The 12898-nt window shown below is 40.0% G+C and overlaps 1 protein-coding gene across 4 annotated transcripts in view; it reads right to left on the bottom strand.

The window, feature by feature from the left end:
• The window catches only part of FRMD3 (FERM domain containing 3), a 292382-nt gene that overhangs the window by 111222 nt on the left and 168262 nt on the right, over positions 1-12898 (bottom strand). For 3 of the 4 annotated variants that reach the window (XM_072836922.1, XM_072836930.1, XM_072836912.1), the window contains exon 4: positions 3150-3228. The exons of the other annotated variant lie outside the window; for it this stretch is intronic. In XM_072836922.1, coding sequence (XP_072693023.1) covers positions 3150-3228 — 79 coding nt within the window. The remainder of the gene's footprint in view (positions 1-3149; positions 3229-12898) is intronic. 4 annotated transcript variants of the gene reach the window in all.

Below are 12898 nucleotides of genomic sequence, written 5' to 3'. Positions count from 1 at the left end.
GACGGAAAGTAATTAATGGCTGCAGGGAGGGGAAAACAGGGAATGACTGGATGGGTACTAGTGATAAAAAATGTTTTGGGATTAGATGGCAGCAACAGTGGCACAACTCTGAACACATGAAACTCACTGAGGTGTGCACTGTAATGTCTGCCAAAAGAAACTGATACTTTGAAAATCAACTGCCACAGAGTAGTTCTCAAATTTTGACATGCTCTCGAAATACCTGGAAGGCTCATGAAAATACAGATTGCTGAGTCCCATCCCAGGTCTGGACCAGGGGTCAGGTACCCAGGTACTATGGCTGCTGGCCTGGGCCCTCACTTCAAGACCCTCAGCCATAGACCATTCAGACTACCAAGGTCACACAATATGATCAAATATTTAAGGACTTTTTAAAGACTGTAAACTTCCAGGGCAAATACCATGAAGCTTCTTGTCTACTTGTTAAATGTTACACATTGAACAAGAAGCATTCCTTTCTATCTTTGATGAGTTTTGTAGAGAAAAATAGTTTCAAATAGTTACGTACTGATGAATGAGAGGTTTGGATTCTCATATCATAACTCTGAAATCAAGCTTGATGGACACTTCCAGAGAAAAGAAAATCTGCTTTTACATATCCGAGCTGGGGTCCTTGCTCAATATCAGTGATCTCTAGAGATAATCATGGATTACTCTGCATTCAACATAATCCACTGAGACTTACAAATAGCTTCAGGTTCAGATACTCATTTTTTTAATATAATAGCCACCAAAAAATAATAATATTGTATCTCCTTTTAATATCACTCCTGTATGAAAAGGTTAAGCAATAAAAGCACAAAAGGATCTGGGAGACACATCCTTGGCCACCATTAACAATACTGCTTTTCTATCTAACATGAACTTAATGATGGTTCTTATTTAAAAAAAAATACTTTGATCACATTCAGTTGTATACAGCATTTACAAAAGCCCTAGAAATGTAAAGGGTTGTAAGAGGACTGTGTAAATGGAAAGATAAATGAAGGATAAAAAGGGATCTCAAATATCCTTTTTTTATGAATATTTGTTGCCTTTTCCCCACCTGCCTTTTCCCCAATGTTTCTTTACCCCTAAGCATAGTCATGAATGTAATCCTAAATTCTCACGTTAGCAAATTCTTCTTAAACTTTATTCTTACAACAAAATAACAAGTTATCAAAAGAAAAATGAAACTCTTTCAAGATAGAATTTAAACCATAAGTACTGGGGCATTCCACAGTTTCTAGATTCGTTTGGCAGCCCCTGTGGCGCAGCGGTTTAGCGCCACCTGCAGCCTGGGGTGTGATCTTGGAGGCCCAGGATCGAGTCCCATGTCGGGCTCCCTGCATGGAGCCTGCTTCTCCCTCTGCCTATGTCTCTGCCTCTCTCTGTGTGTGTGTCTCTATGAATAAATAAATAAAAATCTTAAAAAAAAAAAAAGAATTCTAAGGATAGTATTGACTAAGAAAGCATTGTCTTAGCACTGTCTTAGCATTGTCTTAATTTCCTTTGGAGACATTAAATGTTCACAATCTTCCACCATTCATACCTCAGCTATTCAGTCAAATGCAGGGAAATGTTAGCAAATTCAACTGAGAAGAATTGAACTGGCGTTATTAACTAACACTTCGTATTCTTTTACTTTCAAACGGGAGTCTTCTCAACAACAAAAGATCCATCCTTAACTTGTATCATGACACATATTCAATTTTTATCTTCCAGACAAGATTATAAAGAAAACAAATGACAAAACATCTGACTAAATAATGCCTGACATTAGTATTGAATTTGATCTTTCCAATTACATTGTCGGCACCCGGAGGGCAGGACAAATGTTTTTGTTTTGTTTTTGTTTGTTTTTTTTGTTTGTTTTTGTTTTTGTTTTTTTTTGGTAGTTCATGCAGCCCCTGCCACATATCACATGACTCCACTTTAGGAAATGTCCAGAACAGGCAACATGAATGAGCAGATGAGTGGTTGCCAAGGGCTGGGCAAAAGGAGAGTGAGGTGACTGCTACTGGATACAGAAGTCCTTTCTGGTGATGAGAAAATGTTTTGGAATGAGATACGGGTGATGGTTCCCAACAATGTGAACATACTTAATAACACTGAATCATACACTTGGAAGTGGTGAAATTAGTTTATGTTACATGAATTCTACCTTAATATTTTTAAAAAGCAGGCCAGATTGCAAAATGCCAGCCACCATTTATAATGTCCATTATTTATGTGTCCCTCATTTTCACCTACCCCCACCCTCAAGCACAAAGCTCACTAATCGTTGTGTGCAAATTAATAATAGGGAATGGAACCATCTGCTCCCTTACAAGGTCACTTGGTGCCACAGTGGTAAAGCTTTACTGGAAACTCATGAATAAGGAGAAAGCAAAATATCCAAGGCATCACCTTGCATCTCTGTTGCATTCAGATCTCTGCTAATTATTTCAAAAGATGATCATGCACAGTGATCTTTATAGTCACCTAATCAGAGTCCCGTTAAGGACTAAGCACACATTGCCTCTTCACTATTCACCAAGTTGGCCTTCCTGGGACCCCGCTCAGCTGAATTGGCTGGGGCTGTTCTCAAAAGCAAAACCCCAGGAGGAGGACTGAATACGGCCCCAGTCCAGAAAGATCAGAAGGGAGGAGACCGGAGAACCGGAAAATTCAGAGTCAGTCTGACAACAGTCTACAAGTTGAGGGAAAACAGCCCACAGTTGGCCATTCAGCAAGAGGAATGTGGGGTAACAAACAGTTCACACTACCTAGTGATCTTTTCCCTTTCAGAACACTCCAGATCCAAAAGATTGTCCCTATGTGCTACACTAGCTATGAATTTGCCCATATCCTAAAGACAGTCGTCTTCTATTTATTTTTAGCACCCCACTGTCAGATGTTTTCAGAGAATACCTCCTCCTTATAACCAACTGCTTTTTTGTGTGCAGTTAATTACACTCCCAATGACAACTATTTGAAAAATCCCAAGATAATTAAGTGCAAGAGAAACATTCCAAGCCAAAATTCTGAGCTGAGTCTGCTTGGTTGAGATGTTCTGCTCTAGACAGGAGGCACCTCTAGCCTGGAGGACTTGGGAGGCCCTGGCTGGTTAAAGGTGCATGTTAAACGTACAAACAAACGAAAAATACCTTGTGAGCTCTTCTTTAATCTTCAAGGGTTCATGTGGGTAGAATTTCACTCTAAAGCACATGGTGTATGGTGGATGAGCTGAAACATCATAAAGAAAAGGCATGAGAAAAGCAGCAAAAGACCATGGACTCCAACACACACAGGAAAGTCAGCCGTGAAGTTACAGTCTAGCCTGAGGGGGCAGGGACCAGGAGAAAGTGATTTTTCTGGAGGAAGCAGATCTTATGCTCAAGAAAACAAAGCCACAGTGACAATTAAACTTAAAAAAAAAAAAAATGCTTGACAGGACACCCAAAGCAAATGCAGGACACAGGCAACCTAGTCAGCATAACTTTCCACCTCACATTTTCTCCAGATCATAGCTTCAAATTCAAGTAACATTTTTCCTTCTGATTCTTCCCACCCCCTTGTGACAGATAAATTGCCCACTCAGGTCTGGGCCTAGTGAGATATTTTTCAGACTGTGAGGTGGAAAAATGTCACTGCACATGACTAGTTTTCCCAAAATGATGGTGCCTTTGAACTAAAATCACAATTTTAGTGATTGTGGAGTCTAGCCATGCACAGATCCTACTTTGTATATTTTTAGTATTATTTTAGTATTATCTATCTATGAGGCAGTCACTATGAAAACAAACATTTTATAACTTCCTGATTTGTATGAATCAAGATAGCACGACGCTGACTGAAGTTCTGATTGAGGTTCATGATTCTAGAATGTTCTAACTGCATCAAATATCTGGAACTCAAGGACCGGCTGAGTGGAATTGACAGGATTTCTGACACCCTTAATTATAAAAAAAAGTATTGATTTAACAATATTAACCTAATAAATGCACACAAGTGTAGTAAGAAGCATTTCAAATTTCAAATAGCATATAAAATGAACACCTTAAAATGAAAGAAATATGATAGTTAGCATTATTATTTCTATGGATCTTACATACCCACTCATGTTTTGCCCTTATCTCACTATGGCTACTTGGGATCAACTCCGAGTCTCCATCCAAATGCAAATATGAAACAGCATCCTATTCTTGCCCAATCCTCTTTCATAATAAGGAGGGGTTAAATCCCCAGCCATCTCTATAATGCCTGGGGCTATTCTGTATGTAGACAAATTCTTTATGTAGAAAGAACTACCAGCATTAAATATGAATGCATAATGAGTATAATCTAATATGGAAAACAGTTCTTAAAAATAATTTTAAAGAAAGCATCCAAATCACAGGAAAACACAGAAGCATCTTTCTGGCCTCTCAGCAGAGAAAAACCGATTACACACATACACCCCCACACACAGATGTCAGAACTCTTCCCATTCAATGCCCTACTTCTCCACCAGAAACTAACAAATTTCTTAACTGAGTTGGCTGCTCCTAACCTAACCCTGTGTTCCCCAGATGTAGGGAAACATTTTTCTGGAGCACCAGGAGAAAATAAACACCATCTATACAGCAAAGAATGAAGGAAAAAATACAAATAAGTTTCAAGTCATTCATCATTCATGATATCTAGAATTTCAGTTTTGACTCAAAATATTTACTTTTTACACATTCCCCATATTTCTTTTAATTTTTTTAGGTCACCATCTTTAAAGGATTAAACCTAATTGTTTTTTATCACAAACCTCTGGATTGTCCTTAGTAGAAAGGTTGAGACAGTTTTTATAAGATAAGAACCACAGAGCAAAAAAATGGAAATAACATAAAAAATAAAATAAAAGGGGATTTTTATTTCTTCTTTATTAGTCTTCAAAATTAATACATGTCTAAGCATAGCCAATGAAGATGATTGGTAGATAAATAATAGTAGATAGATGGATGGATAATGGATGAATAGATAGATGGACAGATGGATGGACAGATAACAGGAGGGCAGACAGAGAGACAGATGGAAAGACAAGTAGACGAATGGATAAACCATCCCCTTTCACTTTCCTTCCCTTTGTCCTTACTGCTGCCCCTCTGTCCCTCAGGGCCCCACCTACCTTATTCCAAACTCTCCCACCACTGTCAACAACTTCATCTTATCTTTCCACCCCTTTTGCCATACTCATACAAATATATGCCAATATGATTACATATGTGAGAGATTTTTTTATAATTTAGTTTTACAAAATGAGATCACAATACATGTTTCTCTTGCTTTTCTCACTTACCTCTGCCCATTCCTCTGGCACAGCAGTCATAGATCTAACTCACTGTCTATACTAACTGCATTATAGTTCATATTATGGATACACCAGAATTTATCCCACTATTCTCTCTTAATTATCATACAGCTTGTTTCCATGTTTCTGCAATACAATTTTGTTTATATTCTTGTGCACATATCATTAAATATCCATATTTTTATTTCTAAAATTTGAATTTTGGGGTCAATAGGTATGGACAAATATTTTCAAGGGAGCTGAAAAATAAAAACCCACTGAAGGTAAGTTGGGGAAAGAAGGGTCACAGAAGATGATCCCAAACCAGAGCTGTTACTTTCTCTTCCTCCTAGTCAGTGATCTGGTTACTATGCCCTACACACATCTGTGTGGCTACAAATCAGGACTGGCAATCTGCCTAAGGAATCAGGCACTGAAACAGGAAGCTCCCGGGGCAGCCATCTTTGAACACTCTTTACTATAGGAAGCCCTTTAAAGTAGGCATCCTCTTTCCAAGCTCTGAGGCTCCACATGGAAGGCAAGGAAGCTCCCTTTCCATCAATTGAAGGAGGCTCTTAAGCAGCATTTACGGTTCTTCTGAGTCTTCTTTATAATAAACATCCTCCACCCCGTCAACTGCTCCTCATATGAAACAGTTCTGAGTGTCCTCATGATAAGTAGATTCTTGGCTCTGTTTCCTCAAGTACAGGGCCCCAGGGGTTGCCACATCCACTTGGGTGAAGAGATCATCACCAGCCTTGTTGTGGACATAACTGTCGCTCCCCCTCAAGAGCCTCATCTCAAAGCTGAGAGTTTATAATAGGCCAACGCTTTTAATCCTTTTCATATATGCTGTTGCTTAGCATATGCCTATGCTATATGCTTTTCCTATATGCTGTGACACAGAAAGTCACATCTGACATCTCCTTCCATTTTCTAGGATGTGATCATAGAAGAAATTAATAAGGTACTAGGAGTACACTCACCACTAGATCCATTATCAGAGAAGGGATGAGAGCAGGCAACAGAAAAAAACTTAGAGACACTTCAAGTCTGAAATTTTCTATCCATTTTCCTTTACCATCATATACACCCCTACTGTGTCTTTTACTCATATTGACCCAGGATCATTGACCCCATGTCATCAATAAAAAAAGAGTTTTCTGCAAGTTACAAGGAACACATGACCATGACATAGTAAATCACGTGCAACACCAAGACCTGCGCTGACCAGAAGCTCAACCTCACAGCCCAAGCCTGAAGAAGCCAATGTGGCAGTGGGCTCCTCCTTGAGAAACTCTCTTAAGATTCTGGATACAAAATTATATTACAAAGTAAATAGTAAAAAAAAAAAAAAAAAAGTAAAAAATAAAAATAAAGAAAAAACAAAGTAAATAGTAAAGTTAAGGAATGTTTCTTGACAGAGTTGGAACAGTCTGAAAAGATAAATGATTCCCCCCCAAAAAATGTTGATCTAGTTATGGATGAGCAGACTTATGAGAGTATGGAGCCATATATCTTGTACAAATTTTTTATCCCTAGAGCTAATGACTAATAAAAGATGTATCCTATCTAACTGAATGAATGATTAAACCCAAGTTTTGAGGCAGATGTCAAAGAGAAAAACCATGTCCTGCCATCACATTCATCCCATCAGAACACTGGTCTAGAAGGTCCACAGTCTGAATGACTGGCGATTCTTTTGATTTAGATTTTGAAAGCCTCTGGTCCTATATCTTCAACTTCTGTCCTTCAACATGTGAAACAAATTCAGGAACTCTGGAGGTGGTTAGAATAGCTATTTCTAGAAGGAGTATTAATTCAATCAACAAATACTTATTGAGTACCTTCTAGATACTAGGTACAAGTTTAGATGGACAAATAGCAGCTATAAAAAGATAAAAACTGTGTCTTCTTGGAAGACATTCTAGTGGAATAAACTGGTATAAAATCAAAATTAACAAATGAAATATATAGGACATTTAGAAGGTCATAAATGCTACAGTCAAGAACAAAGCAGAAAGATTTTGAGGGGTAAAAAAAGACCACTCCCACCTCTGTTCCCTTTTCTCCTCACCACTATAACCAAATCCATGCAAGTGAGGTGCAATTTTCTTTACTACCTTCTAGAAAACCAAAGAAGGGAAAAAATATAGTTTAAAATGTTAAGTCATTAAACAGAAGATATGGGGAAAGTCACCACCAAACGTGTTGGCACTGGTTTGGGGTCAAAAGTCCAGCTTTGGGGCACTGGCATGCACCCATACCAACTGGGTAACTGCCTAAAAAAGTGAAACAGATAACCAGAGTTAATGGGACTCCTAAGTGCAACTCTAACTTTTTACCCAAATCCTTTTGTTCTCAGAATACAGCCTGCAGCCATGTTTCCATAGATGACATTCCTAGACACCGTGATAACAAAATGTTGATTTAGTTGTTTTGCAGAGACGCAAGGCTTCACCAAGAAACGAGCCAGAGATGGTCAGGACCACTGGCCACCTCTTTGAGCATGCACTTGAGTCCAACGGATGAACTTTTGACACGGAACAGCCTAAAACTCAACCCTTCAGTCATACTATGGATGCCACTGATGATGTAAGCAGGTAAAAAAAAAAAAAAAAAAAAAATACAACCCTCCCCTACTTATTATCTAATTCTGAAGTCACATAGCTCTTCTGCCCTCTACCCAGATCCTTGATCCTTTGCCTTTAAGCATTCCTGAGTCTTCCGCTTTGGGGAGGCATGTATGCAGCTTGCCTTCTTGTCTCCCTGTTTGGCTGCCTCTTAAATCCTTTCCTTGCTGCATTTTTGATGTGCTAGGGATTGGCTTTGTTGTGCATTGGGCAAATGAACCTGGATTCATACACAAAAAGGACCTTCCCAGGGTCAACCTGGCAGCTGGCTGGGACGTGTGGGGAATCTCCTCATGGAGATGAGCCCATCTCCTTCTCCAAGAGACTACAGGTCTCTGCCATTCCAACTTAAGGTCTTCTTACTCTTAAGCTACAGGGGAAAGGGGATGAAGTAAAGGATTTTACTCTTACATGTGTCAACTATTTGGTGCACAATCAGTAGCTAGAAACATCTGATGAAAGAGCTACCTGTGGAATAGGAAGCACATGGAGCCCACGCCCTACACTGGGACCCTACACCACAGTGTCATCGTGAACAGCCTCTGTGTGTCTTCATTAGACCAGACAGCATGGTCACCCCATGGGGGAAGACATCGTAGCCCATTTTTGCCATGGTACTAAGGCTTTGGCATCAATGATGGGGACACATGGCATGGTAGCAACCCCAAATCCCCAGGGAATGAGTCTCTATATTTTGAGGGGAACATCCAACAGTGACCTTGAACAAGCCACCCAAAGTCTCTCTTCCCTCTTCTGGAAGAGGGGACAACACTAGGGACCACATCTTTCTTCCACAGGTGTTTGCACAGGCTCTTGGCAAGTGCACACGGCACAATGCCCTAAATTGAAGCTTTTGTTTTGTTGGGATGTTTATCCTACTCCTACTAGAAAGAGAAGGAGATGGGGAGTTGGAAATGGGAGGAGATGGAGAAGACTGAATTGAAGTCAGTCGAGAAATATTTACTCAGCTATGTAAGTGCTAAGAACAAGAATACTACTGAGGAGCAGAGGAAGGGGAAAAAAGGCAGAACTCCAGTTTAAAAATGCTTAGAGCATGTAACTCTGCTGAGAACAGCAGGTCCCTCCCTTGCAGACGTCTATTACCTGCCATACAAGGGCTGGGGAGGCAGAGGGTCTCCACAGGGCAGCTGAGTGGCCCCTTTCTGCATGGGCAGATCCTGGGGTATTATCATTTTGCTAGTTGGTTAACAGAACATGGGGAGAGGAACAGCCATTTACAAAGCAGAGACAGATTTTCTCATCTCCATTTTGAGATTCTGCCCAGAAATGGGGTTGGGGACACTTGATGATTAGCTGAGTAGGGTCCTGGGTAAAAACAAAGAAGACGGCTTTCTAGTTTTAACCAATGACCATTCTCAAATCTTTGCAAAACAAAAACAAAACAAAACAAAACAAAAATAAAGTTTTGGGGGCTTTTTTCAGAGAGAAACATCACTTAGTAGCCTTTCATAAAAGGCAGGAGTCTTCCTCCAGTTATCATACAGAGCTATAGGAAAACAAAAAACATACCTTCAGGAATATACATGTAAACGCATGATCTTTATCAGGTACACTCAGGCTAACAGCTACGAAAACTCCTACATTATTTTTTTTTTATTTTTAAAATATTTTATTTATTTATTTATTTATTTATTTATTTATTTACTTATTTATCTATGAGAGTATGTGAGCAGGGTTGGAGGGTCATAGAAAAAATCTGAAGCTGTGACTGCAGAGCCCAACATGGGGCTCAATCCCAGGACCCTCAGATCATGACCTGAGCTGAATCCAAGAGTCAGATGCTTAATTGACTGAGCTGCCCACTCAGGCACCCCTTCCCAAATTCCTTTAAACCCCAACTGAAGCTTAGAGACAGTGACTTCAGCAGATGTTAAACTAGTGTCTCGACCTGAACTATGTCTCTCCTGTGCCTCCTTCCTCTAGGAGTCCATGGAGGCGGGGGGATGATCCTTTTGTCAGATTTTAAGACTTGGGAGAAACATAGCAAGGAGCTTGTGGTTTCCAGGAAGACCTCTACTCTCCTGCAAATATGAGGCTTATTCTCCAAAGGGCCCCAAGCAGTCATCAGGGTTCCTCACCTTTGTAGCACAAAAGATACCATTTTTTGATTCCTAAACAAATGAACAGTGTCCCTCCCATGTCTTTTGGGGAGTGGGGTGGAGGCTTCACAGTGAAAACCAAGGGGCACACCTCACTTTGTTCATACAACCCACTATGCAGCATGCATAGTGACACCAATGTTTTTCACTGGTGCTGCTTCTTCCAAGATAAAACCACTCAGGAGCACATTCTGCACATGCGCAAAATGACACTTGGGTACCAAAAGGGCAGAGCATTACTCACTCATTCAACAAACTATAACTCTTAGGATATGTTTTAATGAGCCAGCCGGAGAACTCCTCTCATAAGGATTGCTCTATTCTTGTTGGAAATGATTATGATCATTCAGCAACAACTGTTACTATCATCATCATCAAGAGTGATAATCCCTCCATCACTCGTCTACTGAAATGACAACCAGCACCCTCCAAGATGCTACTGGCACTGTGTTGCCTCTACTTCCAAAGCAGAAAGGGTTTTTTCATTGTATTTAATTCATCCTCCTCCTGCTACAGTTCTCTTGGGTTGGAATCATACACACAGGCACACCCACCCACCCACATGCATGTAGGGGATCCCAGATCTCCAAGTTTTTACCTCACAAACACTTGTTCTGGGAATCTTCTGGCTGCCTGTGCTGTTCAGGAGAAGCTCTAATAAGGACTTTGGGATCCAACATTTCTTTTTTTTTTTTTTTTTTATGATAGTCACACAGAGAGAGAGAGAGAGAGGCAGAGACACAGGCAGAGGGAGAAGCAGGCTCCATGCACCCGGAGCCTGATGTGGGATTCGATCCTGGGTCTCCAGGATCGCGCCCTGGGCCAAAGGCAGGCGCTAAACTGCTGCACCACCCAGGGATCCCGGGATCCAACATTTCTAACCCAAGTTCAGCATTTGGACAAATTGCTCTGACCAAACTGAAACCATTCAGCTTCCATTTCCCCCTTTGTAAAATGAAGATAATAATGGAACCAATTGCCTAGAGATCAGCGAACTTTCTCTGTAAGGGGCCAGAGAGTAAACACTTTTGATTTTGCAGGCCTCAAGGTCTCTGCCTCCACTACTACACTTAGCAGGTATGGTGCAAAAACAACCACAGACAAGGCATAGACCAATAGGCATGGCTGTGTTCCAAACAGGACACTGAAGTCTCATTTCATGTCATCATCACAGGTCACAAAGTCTTGTGTTTTGCTTTTTTCCCCTATCCATTTAAAACTAGGACACCTACTTCTAGCCTATTAGCCTTACAAAAAAGCGATGGCAGGCTGCTTTTGGGCCAGGGGCCATAGTTCATATATCCCAGATACAGAGCTCATGATAAGAATGAAATGAGTTAAGGACATAAGGCACTCAGAAGACTGCCTGAGACCTAAGAGTTGTTACTACTCTAGAGGGCAAAAAAGAACTTAATGCGGATGAAGGGGAGCCCTTAAACTTGACCTAGCCCTATATGAGCAGACCCCAGAGACATTGAGGGTTCCGTTCTAGACACCACAATAAAGCAAGTATCTCCATAAAGCAAGTCAGAATGAATCTTTTGGTTTCTCACTTTGCTCCCTGAGTATAGGGTAATGACTCAAGAATTTTAGGAAAGGAAAGGAAAGGAAAGGAAAGGAAAGGAAAGGAAAGGAAAGGAAAGGAAAGGAAAGGAAAGGAAGAAAGAAAGAAAAGAAAAGAAAGAAAGAAAGAAAGAAAGAAAGAAAGAAAGAAAGAAAGAAAGAAGAAAGAAAGAAAGAAAGAAAGAAAGAAAGAAAGAAAGAAAGAAAGAAAGAAAGAAAGAAAGAAAGAAAGAAAGAAAGAAAGAAAGAAAGAAAGAAAGAAAGAAAGAAAGAAAGAAAGAAAGAAAGAAAGAGTGAGTTAAACAAAAATACATGAAACTGAAGGCAGGAGATCCAGGTGCTTGCTTGCTGCGGATGTTGTATAACTACACCCTCAGGAGTCATGTTGGTAGGTGTGACTCAACTAGTAATAATGATAATTATAACAGCCAAATTCAATTACTTATGTAACTTCACCCTAAAACTTTACACTATAAAATCACATCCAAAAATGAGGCATTATAAAGGGTTTCCAACCAAAGGGAAACATGAATAAAACTGCCCACTTGACCCATGTTTGAATCACCTCTAGTACTCCTACACCAAGTATGGAATCTCTTGGTACATCAGGGTTCTCATTCAGACATTTAGACTACCAATACAAGCTGTAGTTTTGAATCATGCAGTCCATCATGAAAAAACATGGGTGCTCCTGAAGGGAAGCCCCTGGAAGTACACCCCAGTGACATATGGGAGATGCTCTTTTCCTTCTGGTTTCTTCGATACCCCATTAAATTCCCTCCTTCTAACAAGGAAGAATTCTGGGTTCTCCATAAAGCCCAAGAACCCACCACTGTACCCACTCAAAATGGCGTAAGTGTCGCTACCAACCATAACATAAGGATAAGGTTAAAAAAAATTATGAATCTGTGGCTTATCAACTCTGCATGCCATTTAAAATTGCACACCATAAAGAGTTTTTTTGTCATTACCTATTGTTACCATTATTTTTTTCCATATTGGAAAAAAAACAAAAACAAAAGAATGCAACACTAAAAACCATTTATCGGCCCAAACAGCATGAACTTTCTGATACAAGGTTCAAATACAGAAATCTTCGATGAAACATTTGTACCTGGAAGAAAAATAGTTGCTCTGCATACAGTAATAAGAGCTAGCTTCCAAAACTGTATAGAAACAATGGAATGAAGAAAACTAGAAAGAACAAAACCAGTCAAAACTAAACCACAAAAATGGGGACATACAGTTACTTGATCTATGCAATGGGTTTTGTTCAGGTG

The sequence above is a fragment of the Canis lupus genome, chromosome 1 (assembly GCF_048164855.1).
Source record: "Canis lupus baileyi chromosome 1, mCanLup2.hap1, whole genome shotgun sequence".
NCBI lineage: Eukaryota > Metazoa > Chordata > Mammalia > Carnivora > Canidae > Canis > Canis lupus.
This window is presented reverse-complemented; position numbering and strand designations above follow the sequence as displayed.